This window comes from Camellia sinensis, chromosome 2, assembly GCF_055761805.1.
Source record: "Camellia sinensis isolate YWXY chromosome 2, ASM5576180v1, whole genome shotgun sequence".
In the NCBI taxonomy this organism is placed as follows: Eukaryota; Viridiplantae; Streptophyta; class Magnoliopsida; order Ericales; family Theaceae; genus Camellia; species Camellia sinensis.
Genome location: NC_138962.1, coordinates 165765806 through 165783414, shown reverse-complemented (window position 1 = coordinate 165783414; position 17609 = coordinate 165765806). Strand labels below are relative to the sequence as shown.

The 17609-nt window shown below is 41.8% G+C and overlaps 1 protein-coding gene across 1 annotated transcript; it reads right to left on the bottom strand.

Moving 5' to 3' along the window:
- Positions 1-14782: 14782 nt before the first annotated feature.
- LOC145819215 (secreted RxLR effector protein 161-like) lies at positions 14783-15367 on the bottom strand. Its single transcript, XM_082913177.1, has one exon. The coding sequence runs from the start codon at positions 15365-15367 to the stop codon at positions 14783-14785; it is 585 nt and encodes a 194-aa protein (XP_082769303.1).
- Positions 15368-17609: the final 2242 nt, after the last annotated feature.

Sequence of the window (17609 nt, the reverse complement as noted above, 5' to 3'; positions counted from 1 at the left end):
AGCTCTTTGTTAGTGAAGGTCAACGTCGGGGAAGCTCCTCCCGGAAAAACCAGTCCTACCAACTGCTCAGGCGTGGCGTCTATTGAAAGTTTGACCTTGTCCATTGCAGAAAGGACAGCTTGTCTATGAACTCTTAAGGCCATAAGCAATCCCTAGATGGAGATGTCTGCTTGTATCTTCTTTAGCTGTTTCAGCACAACCTCCTCCTCGAGTAACTTTTTTTTTCTGCTTGTCTACCTCTTTGTCCTTTCCGGATGCCTCTGGTCGATCTAAGTGCAGGGGCTTGAAATACCGCCCGCTTCTAGTCATGTGGTCAACTTCGCCAACATACCAGGTATCATCCGGCTGGTTTTGTCCCCAATCTTCGTCTGTGTGGGCAAGACATAGGTCGTCGTCTTCCCACAACATACCATCGGCAACCGACAGACACTTATCCGACTCCGTTACATCTATTCCTATGCCCACAGCACCTTCTGTTCCTGTGCTCGCAGCACGTTCTATTCCTGTGCACACAGCACGTTCTATCCCCGCGGGGGCTTTGGCCTTTTAGGCCCTCTCAGAATCCTCGATCCTTTCCTGCTGAAACTACTTCAGTGTAGCCTGTTGTTCAATATCCCCTGTACCCAAACTGCCTGTATTCTGAGCAAAATTCTTAACACCGGTGCTCTCCGGCAGTGCATCCTGATTCTCGACCCTTTCGACCACTGTTGATGTCCCCGTCCCTGACGAACCCTGTTCTAGCTGAGGTTGTTCAACAACATCCGGCTGGTCGTCAAGCCACCCAGTAGACTCTGTTGACCCATCCAAATCAAACCAGTTGACTGTCACGTCTCCCGAATCTTGTTCGTTGAAAAATTGAAGGTTAGCAATGCCCTCTTCCAGATTCGCTAGGTCATCTAGCCCCTGATTAGGTCCATCCTCCCATACTACACAAATCTCTGCCCCCACTAGTAAATCCATATTTGGCCTAGCCTGGACTGATGATGTGATGTAACCGCTCGGGTTGTACATGAAGCTCGTAGACCCCTCAGGCTCTGTATAAACATTCTCATCCGCCCCCACAGTCGACCCACTTCTATCTTCGATACCCACCACCACCGTTTCAGGTTGGGTTTGGGAGATGTCCAACATGCACAAGTCAGTGCTGTCAGGAATGAACACCTCCGGCTTGGGTAGGTGAGAAGGGATGATATATATGCTAGGGTCATATGACACAACCCCAGTTTGGATCATATTGATGCGTTTGGGAGGTGGAGCTTGGTTATGTGGTGGAAGAGGGTTGGTAGTGACATTCGGTTTCTCCAGAGGCATGATCACCCTATTGTCAACGAGATCCTGAATATCGTGACGCAATCTATAGCACTGGTCGGTGTCATGACCATGTTGTTGGTGAAACGCATAATATTTGGCTGGATTATGGGAAGCAAGAAGTTTGTCTGGTAATGGCCGCGGCTCTAGGAGCTTCAAGTACCCTTTCCTAGTCAAAACCCCCAGAGCTTTGGACAGGGGCATGTATAGTGGAGAAAAGGTGAACTGGCCTCGAGGTGGATATCTGGCTATTTGTGGGCTACTTTCGGACGCACCGGTGAATGGTGTAGCTGTAAGGGTTCTTGGGGTGGGGTAGTGGTGACCATACTCACATCTGAAGCCCTGGCAGCTGCAGCACTACTTATGCCTGCATTCGTACTGCGATTGAATGCCTTCCTGGGTTGCTCTCTCTCATGATCAATGAGGCCGTATTCCATGGCGTCCTTGATCTGCACCCCTATCTCATGTAGATCTGCAAAGGTGGGGAGGGGGAGGACGATCATCTTCTGCATGAGCTTGGACTGGAGGTTGTGCACAACCATCCGTATTTGGTCCTTGTCAACCGGCCTGATGGTCATCATCGAGGCCTTAGCCCTCCACCGGGTCACAAAATCGGAGAAGCTCTCCTTCAGCTCTTACCTAGTTGTCTCGAGATCACGAGTTATGACTTCGATCTGTGTATTATAGGAGTATTGAGCTACAAAGGCCTCGGCCATCTCCTTCCAACTCCTCTTGACAAAGTCCTCTAGTTTTGCATACCAAATAGCTGCTACACCCGACAGGGTCCGGCCAAAAAGAGAAAGCTTCTGCAATCTGGAGAGGCCCATCGGCCTTAGTATATCTGAGAACAGCCGTAAATGCACCATAAGATCTCCAGACCCGTCGAAACGGTCTATGTGCGGTATCTTAAATGTGTCCGACAGAGTCACGGCCGAGTCGGTGTACCCATCATCAATATCTGGAATGGAACTGACTCCCTGGACCCGTTTGAACAGCTTCTCAAGCTTACTCATCTTCAGAGCAGTTGGGTCTATCTCAGATTCAAAAGGTGCGTCCGTCGAGAAGGCCGGTGATTTTGAAATTTGCAGTAGAACTGGTGGCGAAACTGGCCCTGTTGGGATGTCCGTATCCTCCTGGACATTTGCTGAATCCCCGAGTATCGGAACTCTAGGTGGGGGTGGAGGTGGGTGCGAAGCAGATGCTTCGGCTTGCTGATGTAGTCTGGCAATTAATTCCGCCTATTGGGCCACTACTTCTGCTTAATGTGCAGCTACTTCTGCCTGGCAGGCAGCATCCTACTGCATGACCCGCATACTTTCCTAGAGCTGACGCATCATCTCTTCCATTCCTGCCATAGGATGTTGGTCTAACTGAATACCCGGTATATCTGTCTCTGCAGTAGACTCAGAAATCTCAATCTGACTACTCAATGACCCCTGATCTGGCAACCGTTGTACTGATACACTGCGTCTTACTGACCTCCGTCTAGTAATCGGGGGTAAAAAGTGGAACACTAGTTGTCCGTCTATCAGATCCTCAGATCGATTAAGTCTACGACCTCTAACCCAGAGTGCTCAAGGGATATCTACCTGGTCAGATGCAATTGTGCTAAACTACCTTGCAAAAAGATAAATAAAGCATAATAAGGAAACAATGAACAGAAAAACGGACAGCATAACAGCTAAAATAAAGACAACACACAGTTGGCAAATACAAGCTGGAATAACTGTTCTCAACCACTAATCACTGTTCCCAAATCACTGCCCCAGATCTGATACCCTCAAGTAAAACTGATTCTTCAAATCTGATGCCCTCAGGCCTGATACCCAGACTTGCAAACTGATACGTGCATTCCTGTAAAAACACACTCTAAAAGCACATAGCAAGCAAGTAAAAGCCAAAAACACCCCTATAGAGGGGTAGGGTTTCCCTGTCCTAGTTTCGTCAAGAACTAGGGTTTCATTACGCACATAGCGGTTTCAAACAACCTATAATCGGGTAAGCAACCTGTCCTAGTTTGGAATAGTAACTATGGATTTCGATATGCACTAGGTCGAATGGTTAAAAAAGGTGCCCCGGTAAAAATCGGGGTTTGTGTTCCTGTCGTGGCAGAACTCGCAACCGGTCAGCGTTATGGCACGCTTCTCAAAGCGGGCCTCCGACAAACCGTTCAGGAATAGCATACGACAAACACGGTGTCCTAGACGCACCAATGCAAATGCAATGCAAAGAGACACATAAGTGTAATCAAAATAAGATATCATGAGTTCGAGGCAAGTTCTCTAAATCCCCAGTAAAGTCGCCAGAAACTGTAGACGTGCCCGAACGTCACAGCTCTGTGCGCGAAATGGCGCGAAATCCGTTTTGTTCATTAGCTACTACAGTTCGGACTCAATGTCACGGTGCTGAATCTAATCTCGCAAAGTGCAATGCAAGACCGATAAATCACCAAAGAGTCCAAATCCGGCAAATTATTTTGGAAAACTGATTTTAATAAAGAAGTGCCAAACATGGACTGCTTTGCCAGATACAGAGTCGCCACTTAAATGTTTTTGTTTTGGAAAATTTAGAAAACCCTGACTCGTGCCTAAGGCCACGTATCCGTCATCACCAAAGTTGCCTCAGCTCGGAAACTTGGGTACGAGAGGGGAAGGTCATGCAATGAGCACCCTCACTCGTCCGATCAAAGATCGGCCTTTACTAACATGATATTTTGTTTTTAAAAATACAAGCGTTCTTATTCCGGTTATTAGCCTAAAATTACTATGTGATGCGCACTACACACAAGTATAAACTAGATTGCCTAAGTTGGAACAAAACATCTTATGTTTGTTTAAAAATGGTTTGAAGGTGCTACTCGCAAGTAGGCTAAGACGTGGATTTGCCACCTCGAGTGGGCTTAGAAAACATGATTTTGCCACCTCAAGTGGGCTTAAAACTCGCATTTCGATGAATTGTTCCAATTCAAGCAATCCAACCTTCATCCACAGGCATTTAGGCAGTTATATCAAATAAGCAGTTAGCCTCATAGCAAGCATGCTTTCATGGCAGTCAATAACACACATGTAGTATGCTAAAACGTAAACACTCAATGTGTACTCCAAGCCAAAACAACAACTAGTTAGAAATCATGTATGATCCTAGTTTATGTTAAGATGCCTAATGCAACACATGCAAAAATGCAACTAAAATAAGCTCGGCTATTCTAAGATGGCATGGGAAATGCAATTAGATAACATGTATTCAAATTGGAATTGAAATACAATGCAGTTAGTATGATGCGCCGAGCCCGGTGCATGCAATACAAATGAATGGATGGAAACATACGAGCATAGGAATGCTAATTGAAACATGACCGAAAACTAACCATCAAAAGCTAAAAAGTAAAAGGGAGAAAGACGTGGGGTTGGGAGACATTCACACACTCACGCACACTTATTACAAAATTCGCCCTCTCGACGGAGGGTCCGAATAAATAAGCTAAGCTAGCTACACTACACTATGCAACTAATCTAATAATCTACTTAGACTAGTTATTACAACACCAAAACTAATTAACTAACAAGCTAATTAAATATTACAATCCAAATTGAAACAAATAGCTACACTAAGCAAAATGAATATTACAAAACCAATTAAATGATTAAATTACATGAACTAATCATGAATACTAAAATGGCCTCGCAGGCGATGAAGAGATGCATGCTCGGTTGCGTCCTCCCGGAAATCTGTTGCCATGCCTCATGTTGCCACTGTTTGCACTGTTTTTTACTTCTGAAAACTGTAAAAAATTCTGTGATGCTTCTGAACCACCTCATGGGCACTCTGAGAGGCCATCGGCCAAATGGTATGGTCATCGGCCAAAGGATAAGGGTCATCGACCACTTATGAGGCTATCGGCCAAACATTGTTAGCCGATTGACACACCAGATAGCCGATCGGCCATCTCTTCCTGTGTACTGCTCCTTTTGCTGCAACAGAGTACAAACAAAGGCATGGCAATACATTTGCAAGGAAATATTGTGCAACTACACTCCTTATCATGTTTGAAACTCAAAGGAGTGGAGTGCTCGACTCTTGAGCCATCAATCACGCAATTCGATGCATGATGGCCAAAGAGGCCGAGTCGCACCATTCAATGTGAATGAAATGCACAAAAAAACATAATGCCTTAACCTCTATCATGCATGATCAAGAGGGTCGGCAACCGAGAATTGAGGCACGTTTCATTACTTCAAGTATGAAACGTCCTTCATTCCTCGTATTTGGCTTAACACCCAAACCAAACACAATGCAATGCAAGCATATTGAACACAATGTACGACATGCAACATGGAGAAGCCATGCAATGCAACAAAAGCATGCCAAATGCAATGTAACCTAGACATGCACACATGATGCAATGCGAGAAGTATGCAACAATGTTATGCATTGCAACAAGCATACAACAATAATAAAATGGAACAAGCATACAACAACATGCAAATATGGACAAGCATGCAACAACATGCAACAACATGCAAAGATGGACAAGCATGCAACAACATGCAAAACACATACACAATGGGCTTAAACCGAAGATGGACAGACCTCAGCCATGCCAAAAACAGTGGCCAAAATGATAAATTGTTGACATGAAATGCAAGACAAACATGCACGCCAATTGGCCCAAGAATTAAGGCATAAAGAGGACAACTCTCAAGAGCACTAAAAGAGTGAAAAGCATGCAAGTGTGACAACACTACATGCTCTGAAATGATGTCAAGAGTGATGCCAAATCACATACATAACACAAGCAAAGCATGCACGAGGCTCAAAGCTTAAGGCTAGCAAAGGGATTTACACCATGGCCATACAAAGCAAGCATCAAAGGGCCAAGGGAAACCAAAACAGTCCCATGGCAGGTCAATACAGGACCAAAAGCATGCTCGAACCTAGCCAACACAAGCTAGAACAAAAGTCCAAAAAGCATGTGGCATGCAAGGCTAACAAGGGGTATTACACTACACCTATTACAACCAAACATAGCATGACTTAACCAATAAAAATCAAAGTTATGGCATGCCAAAATAAGCCCAAAAACCCACTGAGATGGCATCCCAAAAGCTTAAGCAATAAGACATGCACAATGACCCATTCTTAAGGCAAAAAGCACAAACCTCCCAATGCATGGAAAAGGTAACAAATGTGAGTGCATGACCACACATTATGGACTATCACATATGAAATGATGCAAAATCATGGAAATGGTCTGAGCAATGCATGCTAGTGACTTGGACACTCAAAACTAACAAGCTAGAATGCACTAAGGCTATACAAAGCATGGTATGCATGACCAAAACAACTTCAAACAGAGCTTGAGCATGCTGAAATATGAGTAAAAGCTTCTTTGGGTCGAGCCAAAATCATGCTAAAAACAAAGCTTAAAGCACAAAGCATGTTAAGGCAATAGAGAGGATTGCACTACAAGTATATTAAGCATGCAACAAATGATCGAACCATCCCAAAACAGAGGTATAAAATGTTAGAAAATTCACGAAAACATGCTAAAATGGAGCCTTAAAAAAAAAAAAAAAAAACATGCTAACTTAGTAAGCCAATACCATAAACACGCAAGAGAAGAATGGGGGGACAACCCCCCCTCCTATTTGAGGCCTCAAAACCATATTCCCACCACTGAAATTCCTCTGGAATTCAATGGTGAAGAGGCCAAACAAAGGTGATCCAAAGGCCTAAAAGAGATGGCTTAAAACAAGGCCAAATAAGGCACAAAGGGGGTAGACCAACCCCCAATACCAAAGAGGCCCTAAACAAACATGTTAAACACCTCAAAACAGGACTTTTTTCAGTTGAAAGTTGAACCAAAAGAAGTATGCAAAGTTGGCTACATAAGCTATGGAAATAAAGTTTGAAAAAGGTTAGTAGCTCACCCTTGAGGAACCCCTTTAGCACAGCAACTTCAGAGGCCAAAAACCAAGTTTCAAAGCCTAAATATCACTCCCAAGAATCTTAGCTAAAAGAATGGTGGTGTATTGCTAGGTGTTGTAGTGCAAAAGTGAAGACAAAACACCTTTTTAGGCACAAACACACACAAATATAGAGAGAGAGAGAGAGGAAGAAATGTAGAGAGAGAGGGATATATATTTTCTATCTCAAAATTCAAAACCTCTATGAAGGGAGAGGGGTCTCCCTTCTTATGGAAATTCAATTTCAAAGGTTCCCAAGCAAGCTAAGCTTGGTTCAAATCCCTCCATATATGTGTATGGAGGATACAAAAAGTGCTCAACAGCTGGCACCAGCTGGAAGCACAATCTCTGAAAAAGCAGAAAAAGGGGCCTCGGCCAAAAGATATGGCCGATTGTCCAAAAAGAGTGCCGATCGACCAAAAAGAGTGCAGATCAGCCACCACTTATGGCCGATGGCAAGGAAACAAGGTCGATGGCAGCATGCCTTGGCCGATGGGTTGTAAGGATGGCCAACAAGCCATCCTCTTTCCTCAGAAGCAAAATCACAAGTTCTTGGTACACAACCAAACACAAAACAGACAAGTTGAGAGATCCTAAGGTAAGGCGCGCGGCCGAGACCTTCGGGAACTCAAAACGAACACGAGCATGGATGATCACCGAGTGTTCAAACGATGACGTCCAAGTCTTGAGGACGGTCAAAAATGGGGTGTCTACAATAGGCAGACATGGTGAAGAGAAGAAAAGCTAAGATTGGGAAGTTTGTAAAGAAAAGATGCCAAGATTTGTACCTCTTGCTTGTCGGGTTTTGGTGGACTGTAACTTTCATCATCCACATCGAACACCACAACACGGTCTATCCGTTTTTGGTGCGAAAGATGTCGTTGTGCTTCATCTTGGTGGGGTTTGAAGTTGGGCACTTTGCAATTTATATAGGTGAACAACCACAGATGATGGAGATTGATATTACTGTGGCAGATTTTTTTCAAGATTTGAAGAATCGCTAACACAGAAGTTAAGGCAGAAGATTTGGGGAAATCTGTGAGGAAGAGAAGTGATTGTGAGAAGAGAGTTAGATACCCCTATTGCCTGAACCCTCTACGAGTCACGGCACCTTCATCTACATATTGGGCAACCACAAATTTGAGACAAAGTAGGGTTGTACACAACAAATTTCTTAAATCTTCAACAAAATAATAATGGAGGTGAGAGGGTCTCTTTGAAAAACCAAAAACGAGTACAGATCATTCGAATCAATTGTTGAATCATCTTCCATTTAGCAGAGAGAGAGAGAGAGCCGTTGGATTGCACATAGTAATATGGAGGTGAGAAGGAAAAGGTTCTGTGTGAGAGAGAGAAGTTAGACAGAGGCCCTGTAGAATACATTGGGAAGAAAGGAGAGAGAAGTCAAACAGAGGCCCTGTACAAATCAAACAAGTTTTTGTACTTTTTTTTATCTCAGAAACTACTCTACAAGCACCCAAAAGTTATTTTAGAGAGAATATTTGAAAAAAGGCAAACCAAACAAGATTTTGTACTTTTTTATCTCAAAAAACTACACCCATTATGTTTTTTTCACTATTTTTGAATGAGTTAAACAACAAAGTATGTGAAATAGGGATATAAGTGAGGTTTTTTTTATTTTTTTAATCTTTCTTTGTATTTCGAGCAATCCTATAATTATAAATATACATAGGCCCGGCCCTATGGAGTCCCAAAATTTGGATCAAAATAAGCGCCCCCAAATTGTTTTAAATTTATCACACTATTAGAAATTGAAATAGGGCCAATCTAAATGACCCAAAAAAAAAGTCTTTCTTGGTTCAGTTTTTATTTGGTATATGCTTTACATTGGTTGAGACTTTTTTTTAGGCTGGGTTAGTTTTGATTTAAAACATTTTACATTGTAAAATTTTTTCCTATAAAATAGTTTTGGACAAAAACAAAATTATTTAATTTCCATGTGTTTATTTGACAAAAATTTTTCTACAAGAAAATAATTAATGATGAACTAATTATGGGAAAATCTTTAAAAAAAAAAAAAGAAACAAAGAAGAAGAATATAACAAGATAAGGATTGAAGTTAGTGAAGTGAATAGAAATAGGATTTAAAAAAAATAACTTACAGAATATTGAGACCCAATGATTGGTTCTCATGTGACCCGAACTATTCTGGAAATTTTAAATGGATCAGATGATGTAGGTGTAATGAATGATACGTTCATCGTTCTTATTCCGAAAGTGAAGGAAGTACGAAGAATGCATGAGTTCAAGACGATTAGTCCATGTAATGTGGTTTACAAGATTGTTAGCAAGGTTCTAGGAAATCATTTGAAGTTGGTTCTACCATCAGTGATCTCGCTGAATCAAAGTGCTTTTATTAGGGGTCGATTGATTAGTGACAATGTTCTTGCAGCCTTCGTGGTGTTCCACTTTATGAAGAATAAGCGCCACGGAAAGAATGGATGTTTTGCGCTAAAGCTTGACATAAGTAAAGCCTATGACCGCATCAAATGTGGGTTTCTCTAAAGGATCATGGAGCACATGGGTATGCCGACTCGCTATGTTGTTCTTATTATGCGATATGTATAGACGATGTCCTACTCAGTGTTGTTAAATGGGCAGCCGACTATGGAGTTTCGACTGACAAGGGTATTCGTCAAAGTGATCTATTGTCATCTTATCTCTTTGTTCTTTGTGCAGAGGGGCTGTCCACATTGATTAGAAGGGCGGAGGAGTGTCATCAACTTACCAGTGTTGCAATCTTCCTAGGGGGTCCACGTTAATCCTATTTATTTTTCGTGGATAATTGTTTGCTTTTGGGGGCTACCAAGATAGAGTTATTGCATGCTTATGAACAAGCATCTGGGTAGAAAATCAATCTTGACAAATCTGTTATTTGCCTCAGTGTGAATGTGGACAATGATGTTGGTAAGGAGTTGTGTCAAATTATGAATGTGTGTGTTTCTGTCAAATCCGGCATATATCTAGGCTTGCCATATTTTGTTAAAGAAAGAAATTGGAAACGAGTTAGTGGTAGGAAAGAGAAGTATCTCTTTATGGCGAGAAAAGAGGTAATGATCAAGGCGATACAATATGACGTTCCTACTTGTTAGAATTTTTGAAAGAAAGGAAAAATTATGTATCTGTATTATATTGAATTGAATGAATGAATACAATAGGAGAAGCTTGTATATATAGGCTAAAAAGAAACCAAGATAAGTATAGAAGAAGATAGAGATAGAGATACAAGATATGGATAGAGATACAAATAGATAAGTATAATATAATATACATTAACAGCTGTAGACACCCCATTTTTGACCGTCTTCAAGACTCGGACGTCATCGCTTAAACACTCGATGATCATCCATGCTCGTGTTCGTTTTGAGTTCCCGGAGGTCTCGGCCGCACGCCTTGCCTCAAGATCTCTCAACTTATCTGTTTTGTGCTTGGTTATGGACCAAGCACTTGTGTTTTTGCTTCTGAGGGGAGAGGGTGGCTTGTTGGCCATTACCTCAACCCATCGGCTAAGGCATAAAGCCATCGGCCCTGTTTTCTTGCCATCAGCCAAAAGTGTTGGCTGATCGGCACTCTTTTTAGTCGATCGGCCCTTGTGTTGGTCGATCAGCCATATTTTCTGGCCGAACCCTGTTCATTTGTTTTTTGCAGATATTTTATGCCAGCTGGCATGCACAATTCCCCCTATCCATACACGTATATGGAGGGATTTGCCCCTTTGGCTTAGTTTCTCCAAGAAGCTTTGGAATTGAATTCTATAAGAAGGGAGCCCCTCCTCCCTTCTCAGAGGTTCTAAAAATTTAGGGTTAGAAAGTTGTATCTATCTATCTCTATATCTCCATCTCTTCACATGTTTGTGTGTGTTTGTGCCTTAAAGGTTCTTTTGTTCATCCTTTTGCACTAGAGCACCTAGTAGAACACCATCCTTGATTGCTGAGGTACTAAGGAGTTGGTGTTTGGGTTCTTGAGGTGATTTTGATCAGAGAAACCTGCTGGTGTTGTGTTCTTGGAGGTGTTCTTCAAGGGTGAGCAAACTTGCTTTTAATGCCCCATTCTTGCTTAAGCTTTTAGCCCTTCTTTCTTATTATTTTAAGCTTAGCTATTAACTGATAAAAGTTCTGTTTTTACTTGCTTTAGACCTTTGTTTAGGTCTCTTCTTGGTTTGGGGTTGTTTACCCCCTCCAAGGCCTTGTTAGGCCTTGTTTTAGGCCATCCCTTTTGGCCTTTGTTCTTAGCTTTGCATGACCTTTTTACCACTGAAATCCAGAGGATTTTTAGTGGTGGAAAGGTGGTTTTGAGGACTTAAATCTGAGAGGGTCATCCCCTCTCCTTGTCTTCTTGAATGCTTGCATAAATGGCTTATGTTGGTGGCTTGTATGCTTAGCTTGTTTTAGCTTTATTTTAGTGTGTATTAGGCTTTGTTTTGCCATAATATACCTCTGTTTCAAGTTAGTTTGATGGCCTCTTATATGCTTCATATACTTGTCTTGCAATCCTCTTGTTTGCCTCAACATGCATCATGTTGTAACATGTCATTCTAGCATGCTTTTGGTTCAACTCCATGAAGCTTTTAGCCTTGTTGTAACATGCTTAAGCTCTGATTTGTGTTGTTTTGGTCATATATGCCATGCTTTGTATAACCACCATGTAATCTAGCTTGTTAGCTTTGAGTGTCCAAGTCACTAGAATGCTTTACTTGGGTCATTTCAGTGATTTAGCATCACTTGTTATGTTATTTCAGTCCATATAGTATTCTTGTACACTTGGACTTATCACTCCTTTAATGTTTTAAAGAGTTGATGTCTTATGCCTCATGAATGGACCATTGTGTATGCCTCCATGTTTAGGCCTCTAGGATGCCATTTCAATGTGTTTTTGGTCTTGTTCTAACATGCCATAATTCTAATTTTGGTTGCTTAAATCATACCATGTTCGGTTTTGATAGGTGTAGTGTAACACCCCTTTTGTAGCCTTGCATGCTTCATGTTTTGAGCCCACCTTTCTAGCATGTTTCGGCCTTGGCCATTGCATGTTTTAGGCTCATTTTGACATGATTTAAGACTATTTTTGGTTATACTAGCCATATGCTCTTTGTTTTGTGTAGCTTTGGTTCAAGTCCCTTTGTTAGTCTTAGGCTTTAAGCCTTATGCATGCTATGATTATGATTATATGTGTGATTTAGCATCATTTCTAACATCATTTCAGAGCATGTAGTGTTGTCACACTTGCATACTTTTCACTCTTTTAAGTGTGCTTAAGAGTTATGTCTTCATGCCTAGGTGATAGGCCAATTAGTATGCATGTTTGTATATGCTTTTGTCCTTCATTTCTTAGCATTTTGGCCGTTGATTTGGGCATGTTTGAGAGCTGTCCATGTTGGTTTAAGTCCATTTTCGCATGTTGTTGCAAGCTTGCCTTGCAAGTTGTTACATACTTGGCCTATTGCATGTTATTGCATGCTTGAGTTATATTGCATTTGGCATGCCTTTTGTTAAGTTGCTTTGCATGTTTGCATGCTTATCATTGGTATTGTTGTTGCATGCCTATTACATTGTAACGCTTGCATGATTATGTTACTTTGTTAAGTTCATCATGTATGTATTACATTGGTCTAAATATACTTGTCCCTTTACATGTTGTTACAGGTTTGCCTCACATGTTGTTGCATGTTTTTCATTGGCATTGTTGGTACATGCCTTGCATGTTTACTTGTTTAGGTTGTATGCCTATTGCACATTGCTTGCTTGCATGCCTAGGTTGCATAGCATTATGCATGCATCCTTTGCCTCTTGATCAAGCATGATAGAGGTTCAGGCCCCTTATGTGTTTTTGTGCATTTCATTTGATATAAATTGCACACTTGGCACCTTTGGCCATCATGCATTGAAATGCGTGATTGGTAGTCCGAGGGTCGAGAACCATACTCCCTTGAGCTCATGACATGATAGGGAGGGTGGCTATGCATACATTGTCTTGAAAATGCGTTTCCATGCTCTGTTTGTCCTCTACTGCAGCAAAACAGCATTCTGCAGGAAGATATGGCCGGTCGGCCATCTTCAATGCCGGTCGACTACAAACATTTGGCCGAGAGCCTCATTTTTGGTCGATGACCAGTTTATCTTGGCCGATGGCGCTATCTTTTGGTTGATGACCTCCCACAGTGTACAAAAGGTGGTTCTAAAGTGTCACAGAAGTTGGCACAATTTTCAGAGGAATAGAGTAGTGCAAACAGAGGCAACATGAAGCATGGCAACGGATTTCCGAGCAAAGCCGACCGAGCATGCATTTGTCTCTCTTGTCAAGGCCGCTTTACTGTTTTTGTAGCTTAATTAACTTGTTTAAATTAGTTAAGTGTTGTATAATAATTAATTAGCTTGTTAGTTAGTTAATTAGTTAATTTGTATTATTCTTTCGGTCCCTCCGTCGAGAGGGCACAATTTTGTAATAAGTGTCCGTGAGTGTGTGCATGTCTTCCAAACCCCATTTTGTTCTCCTTTTTATTTAACCGCTTACGATAGTTAGTTTTAGGGCATATTTCATTTAGCATCCTTATGCTATGCATGTTTGCATCATCCATCTGTATTGCATGCACCGGGCTCGGCGTATCATACTAACTACATTGTATTTCAATTCCTACTTGAATACATGTATCGAGTTGTCGTATCTTATATGCCATCTTAGAATAGCCGAGCCTATTCTAGTTGCACTTTGCATGCACTGCATTAGCCATTTTAACATGAACTAGGATCATGCATGATTTCTAACTAGTTTCTTGTTTTGGCTCGGAGTACACTGTAAATGTTTATGCTTTAGCATCTTACATGTGTGTGAATGATAACATGACAGCATGCTTGCCATGAGGCTAATTGCTTATGTGATATAGCTGCCTGAATGCCTATAGGTGAAGGTTGGATTACTTGAATTGGAACAATTCATTGAAATTCGCATTTAGCCTACTTACGAGTAGCAAACTTCAAACCATTTTCCAAACAAACGGATATGCGATGCTTCGTTCTAAATTAGGCGATCTACTCTATACTTGTTTGTTGTGCGCATCACGTAGTAATTCTAGCTAATTAACCGAAATAAGAACGCATGTATTTTCAAAAATAAGATATCATGCTTAGTATTGGCCGATCTTTGATCAGGCGAGCGGGGGTGCTCATAGATGACAATCCCCTCTCGTACCCAAGTTCCTGAGCCGAGGCAACTTTGGTGATGACGGACACATGGCCTTAGGCACGAGTCAGAGTTTCCTAAATTCCTCCAAAAATAAAATATTTAGGTGGCGACTCTGTATCTGGCAAAGCAGTTCATGTTTGGCACTTCTTTACAAAAATCAATTTTCCAAAACGATTTGCCGGATTTGGACTCTTTGGTGATTTATCAATCTCACATCGCACATTGTAAGATCAGATAAAGAACCGTGACATTGAGTCTAAATTGTAGCATGAAGCCCAAGGGCGCGCCTACAACAGCCCCCCTCAAACTCAAGATGGGTAAGCATCAACCAACTTGAGTTTGGAAACTAGATCACTGAAACGACCAGGAGGACGCGTCTTGGTGAAAATATCAGCAGGTTGATCAGCAGAAGAAATAGAGAAAAGATGAACAGTGCCACGTGTAACATGTTGTCGGATGAAATGACAATCAATCTCAATATGTTTGGTGCAATCATGGAAGACATCATTATGAGCAATTTGAATGGCACTCTGATTGTCACAATAGAGAGAGGTAGCACCAGAGGAAGAAACACCCATATCAACAAGGAGCCAGCGAAGCCACAAAAGTTCTTGAATAGTGTCAGCAAGAGCATGATATTTAGCTTCAGTACTAGAACGAGCAGTAAATGACTGTTTCTTGTTGCGCCAAGTAAGAAGAGAGTTCCTTAAGAAAAAACAGAAACTCGTGGCGGAGCGTCGATCAGTAGGATCCCCAACCCAATCAGCATCAAAAAATGCACGAAGCTCGAGAGAAGAGTTAACAAAGTAGTGGAGGCCATGAAACATAGTGCATTTGAGGTAGCGAAGGATGCAAAGTAGAGCAGTATAATACGGGGTGCAGGGAGCCGACATGTACTGACTAACAAGATGGACAATATAGGAAATGTCAGGATGGGTCACAATGAGATAGACAAGACTACCTACCAGCTAGCGATAAAGAGTAGCATCAAAGAGAAAATCCCCGTCTAAAGGAATGAGACAAGTCTAAAGATCAACAGGAGTAGAGGTAGTCTTGCAATCGGTAAGACTAGCATGTGCTAGAAGATCAGATGCATATTTGGCTTGTGACAAATAATAACCAATGGAATCATGAGAAATTTCAAGCCCCAAGAAATAATTGAGAATACCAAGGTCCTTCATCTCAAACTGATGATTGAGAAATTTTTTGAGGCTAAGTGTACCAGCCGCATTATCACTGGTGATAATCATATCATCCACGTAAAGAAGAAGAAAAGTAGTGCCATAAGGAGTGGTCCGAACAAATAGAGCAGAGTCATATGAGCTGGAGGTGAAGCCAAAGTCATGGATAATGGAACTGAATTTAGCAAACCAAACTCGTGGGGCTTGCTTAAGACCATAGAGAGCACGTTGTAGTTTGCAAACCTTATAAGTCGGATATGCAGACCTAGGAGGAGGCTGCATGTAGACTTTTTGAAGAAGATCACCATTAAGGAAGACATTTTTTACATCCATCTAAAAGAGATCCCAGTGGCGAGCAATGACAATAGCAATTAAGCTACGCACAGAGGTAAGCCGAGCAACTGGAGCAAAAATCTCCTTATAATCAATGTCATATTCCTGGGTGAAGCCCTTTTGTAGACGCGCCCTTGACGTCCCGGGAGGGAGATCCCGTTCCGTTTTGTTCATTGGGCTCACTACAATTCAGGACTCAAAGTCACGGTCCTGTATCTAATCTCGCAGAGTGCAATGCAAGACCGATGAATCATCAAAGAGTCCAAATCTGGCAAATCGTTTTTGAAAACATATTTTTTGAAAGAAATGCCAAACATGAACTACTTTGCCAGATACAGAGTCGCCACCTAAATATTTTATTTTGGGGGAATTTAAGAAACCCTGACTCGTTGCCTAAGGCCACGTGTCCGTCATCACCAAAGTTGCCTCGGCTCGGGAACTTGGGTACGATTGGGGAAGGTCGGCTATGAGCACCCCCTCTCACCCAATCCGAAGATCAGCCTCTACTAACCATGACATCTAGTTTTGAAAACATTATGCGTTCCTATTCCGATTAATTAGCTAGAATTACTATGTGATGCACACAGCAAAACAAGTATAGACTAGATCGCCTAATTTGGAACAAAGCATTGCATATCCATTTGTTTTGGAAATGTTTGAAGTTTGCTACTCGCAAGTAGGCTAAAATGCGGATTTCAATGAATTATCCCAATTCAAGTAATCCAACCTTCACCCACAGGCATTCAGGCAGTCTATCACATAAGCATATAGCCACACGGTAAGCATGCTGTCATGATAACATTCACACTCATGCGAGATGCTAAAGCATAAATACTCACATTGTATTCCAAGCCAAAACAGAGAACTTGTTAGTAATCAAGTGTATGATCCAAGTCCATGTTAGAATGGCTAATGCATTGCAGGCAAAATGCGACTAGAATAGGCTCGGCTAATCTATGAATGGCATGTGAAATGCAATAGATAACATGTATTCAAGTTAGATTTGAAATACTATGCAGTTAGTATGATGCGCCGAGCCCCGTGCATTTAATACAGATGAATGAATGCACCCATGCATAGCATAAGGTATGCTAATTGAAATATGCCCTAAATCTAACCATTGTAAGCGGTTAAATAAAAGGGAGAAAGAAATGGGGTTGGAAGACATGCACACACGCACCCACACTTATTATAAATTTGCCCTCACTCGGAGGGACCGAATAAATAATACAAGCCACGTAATTAACTAACTCACAAGCTAATTAATTATTACAGAACCAAATTGAATAACTAGCTACAACTAATTATTACACAACTTAATTAATTAACAAATCAATTAACTAATTAATGAATGACAACAAGCAAGTAGGGAAAGCAGTAAACGGTGCTATTCCAGCTAGGTTTGAAGAAGAGAGGCACGCATGCTCGCTTCGGTTCTTCGCCTCGAAACGCCTTCCAGTTGCTCTTTTAGAGGCTCTGTTTGCAGGGTGTCTTCCAGCGCTTGTTGCTGGACCTTACCAAAACACTGCAGGGGAAGTCACCAGTGGCCTGCCGGCCATGGAAGGATCACTGCCGGCCAAAGGTGGTCCATTGCCGGCCAAGGGTGGCACACTGCCGGCCA

Excerpts from the sequence above, each read along its gene's own strand:
- LOC145819215 (XM_082913177.1), bottom strand. The coding sequence starts at position 15,367 with ATGTCGGCTCCCTGCACCCCGTATTATACTGCTCTACTTTGCATCCTT.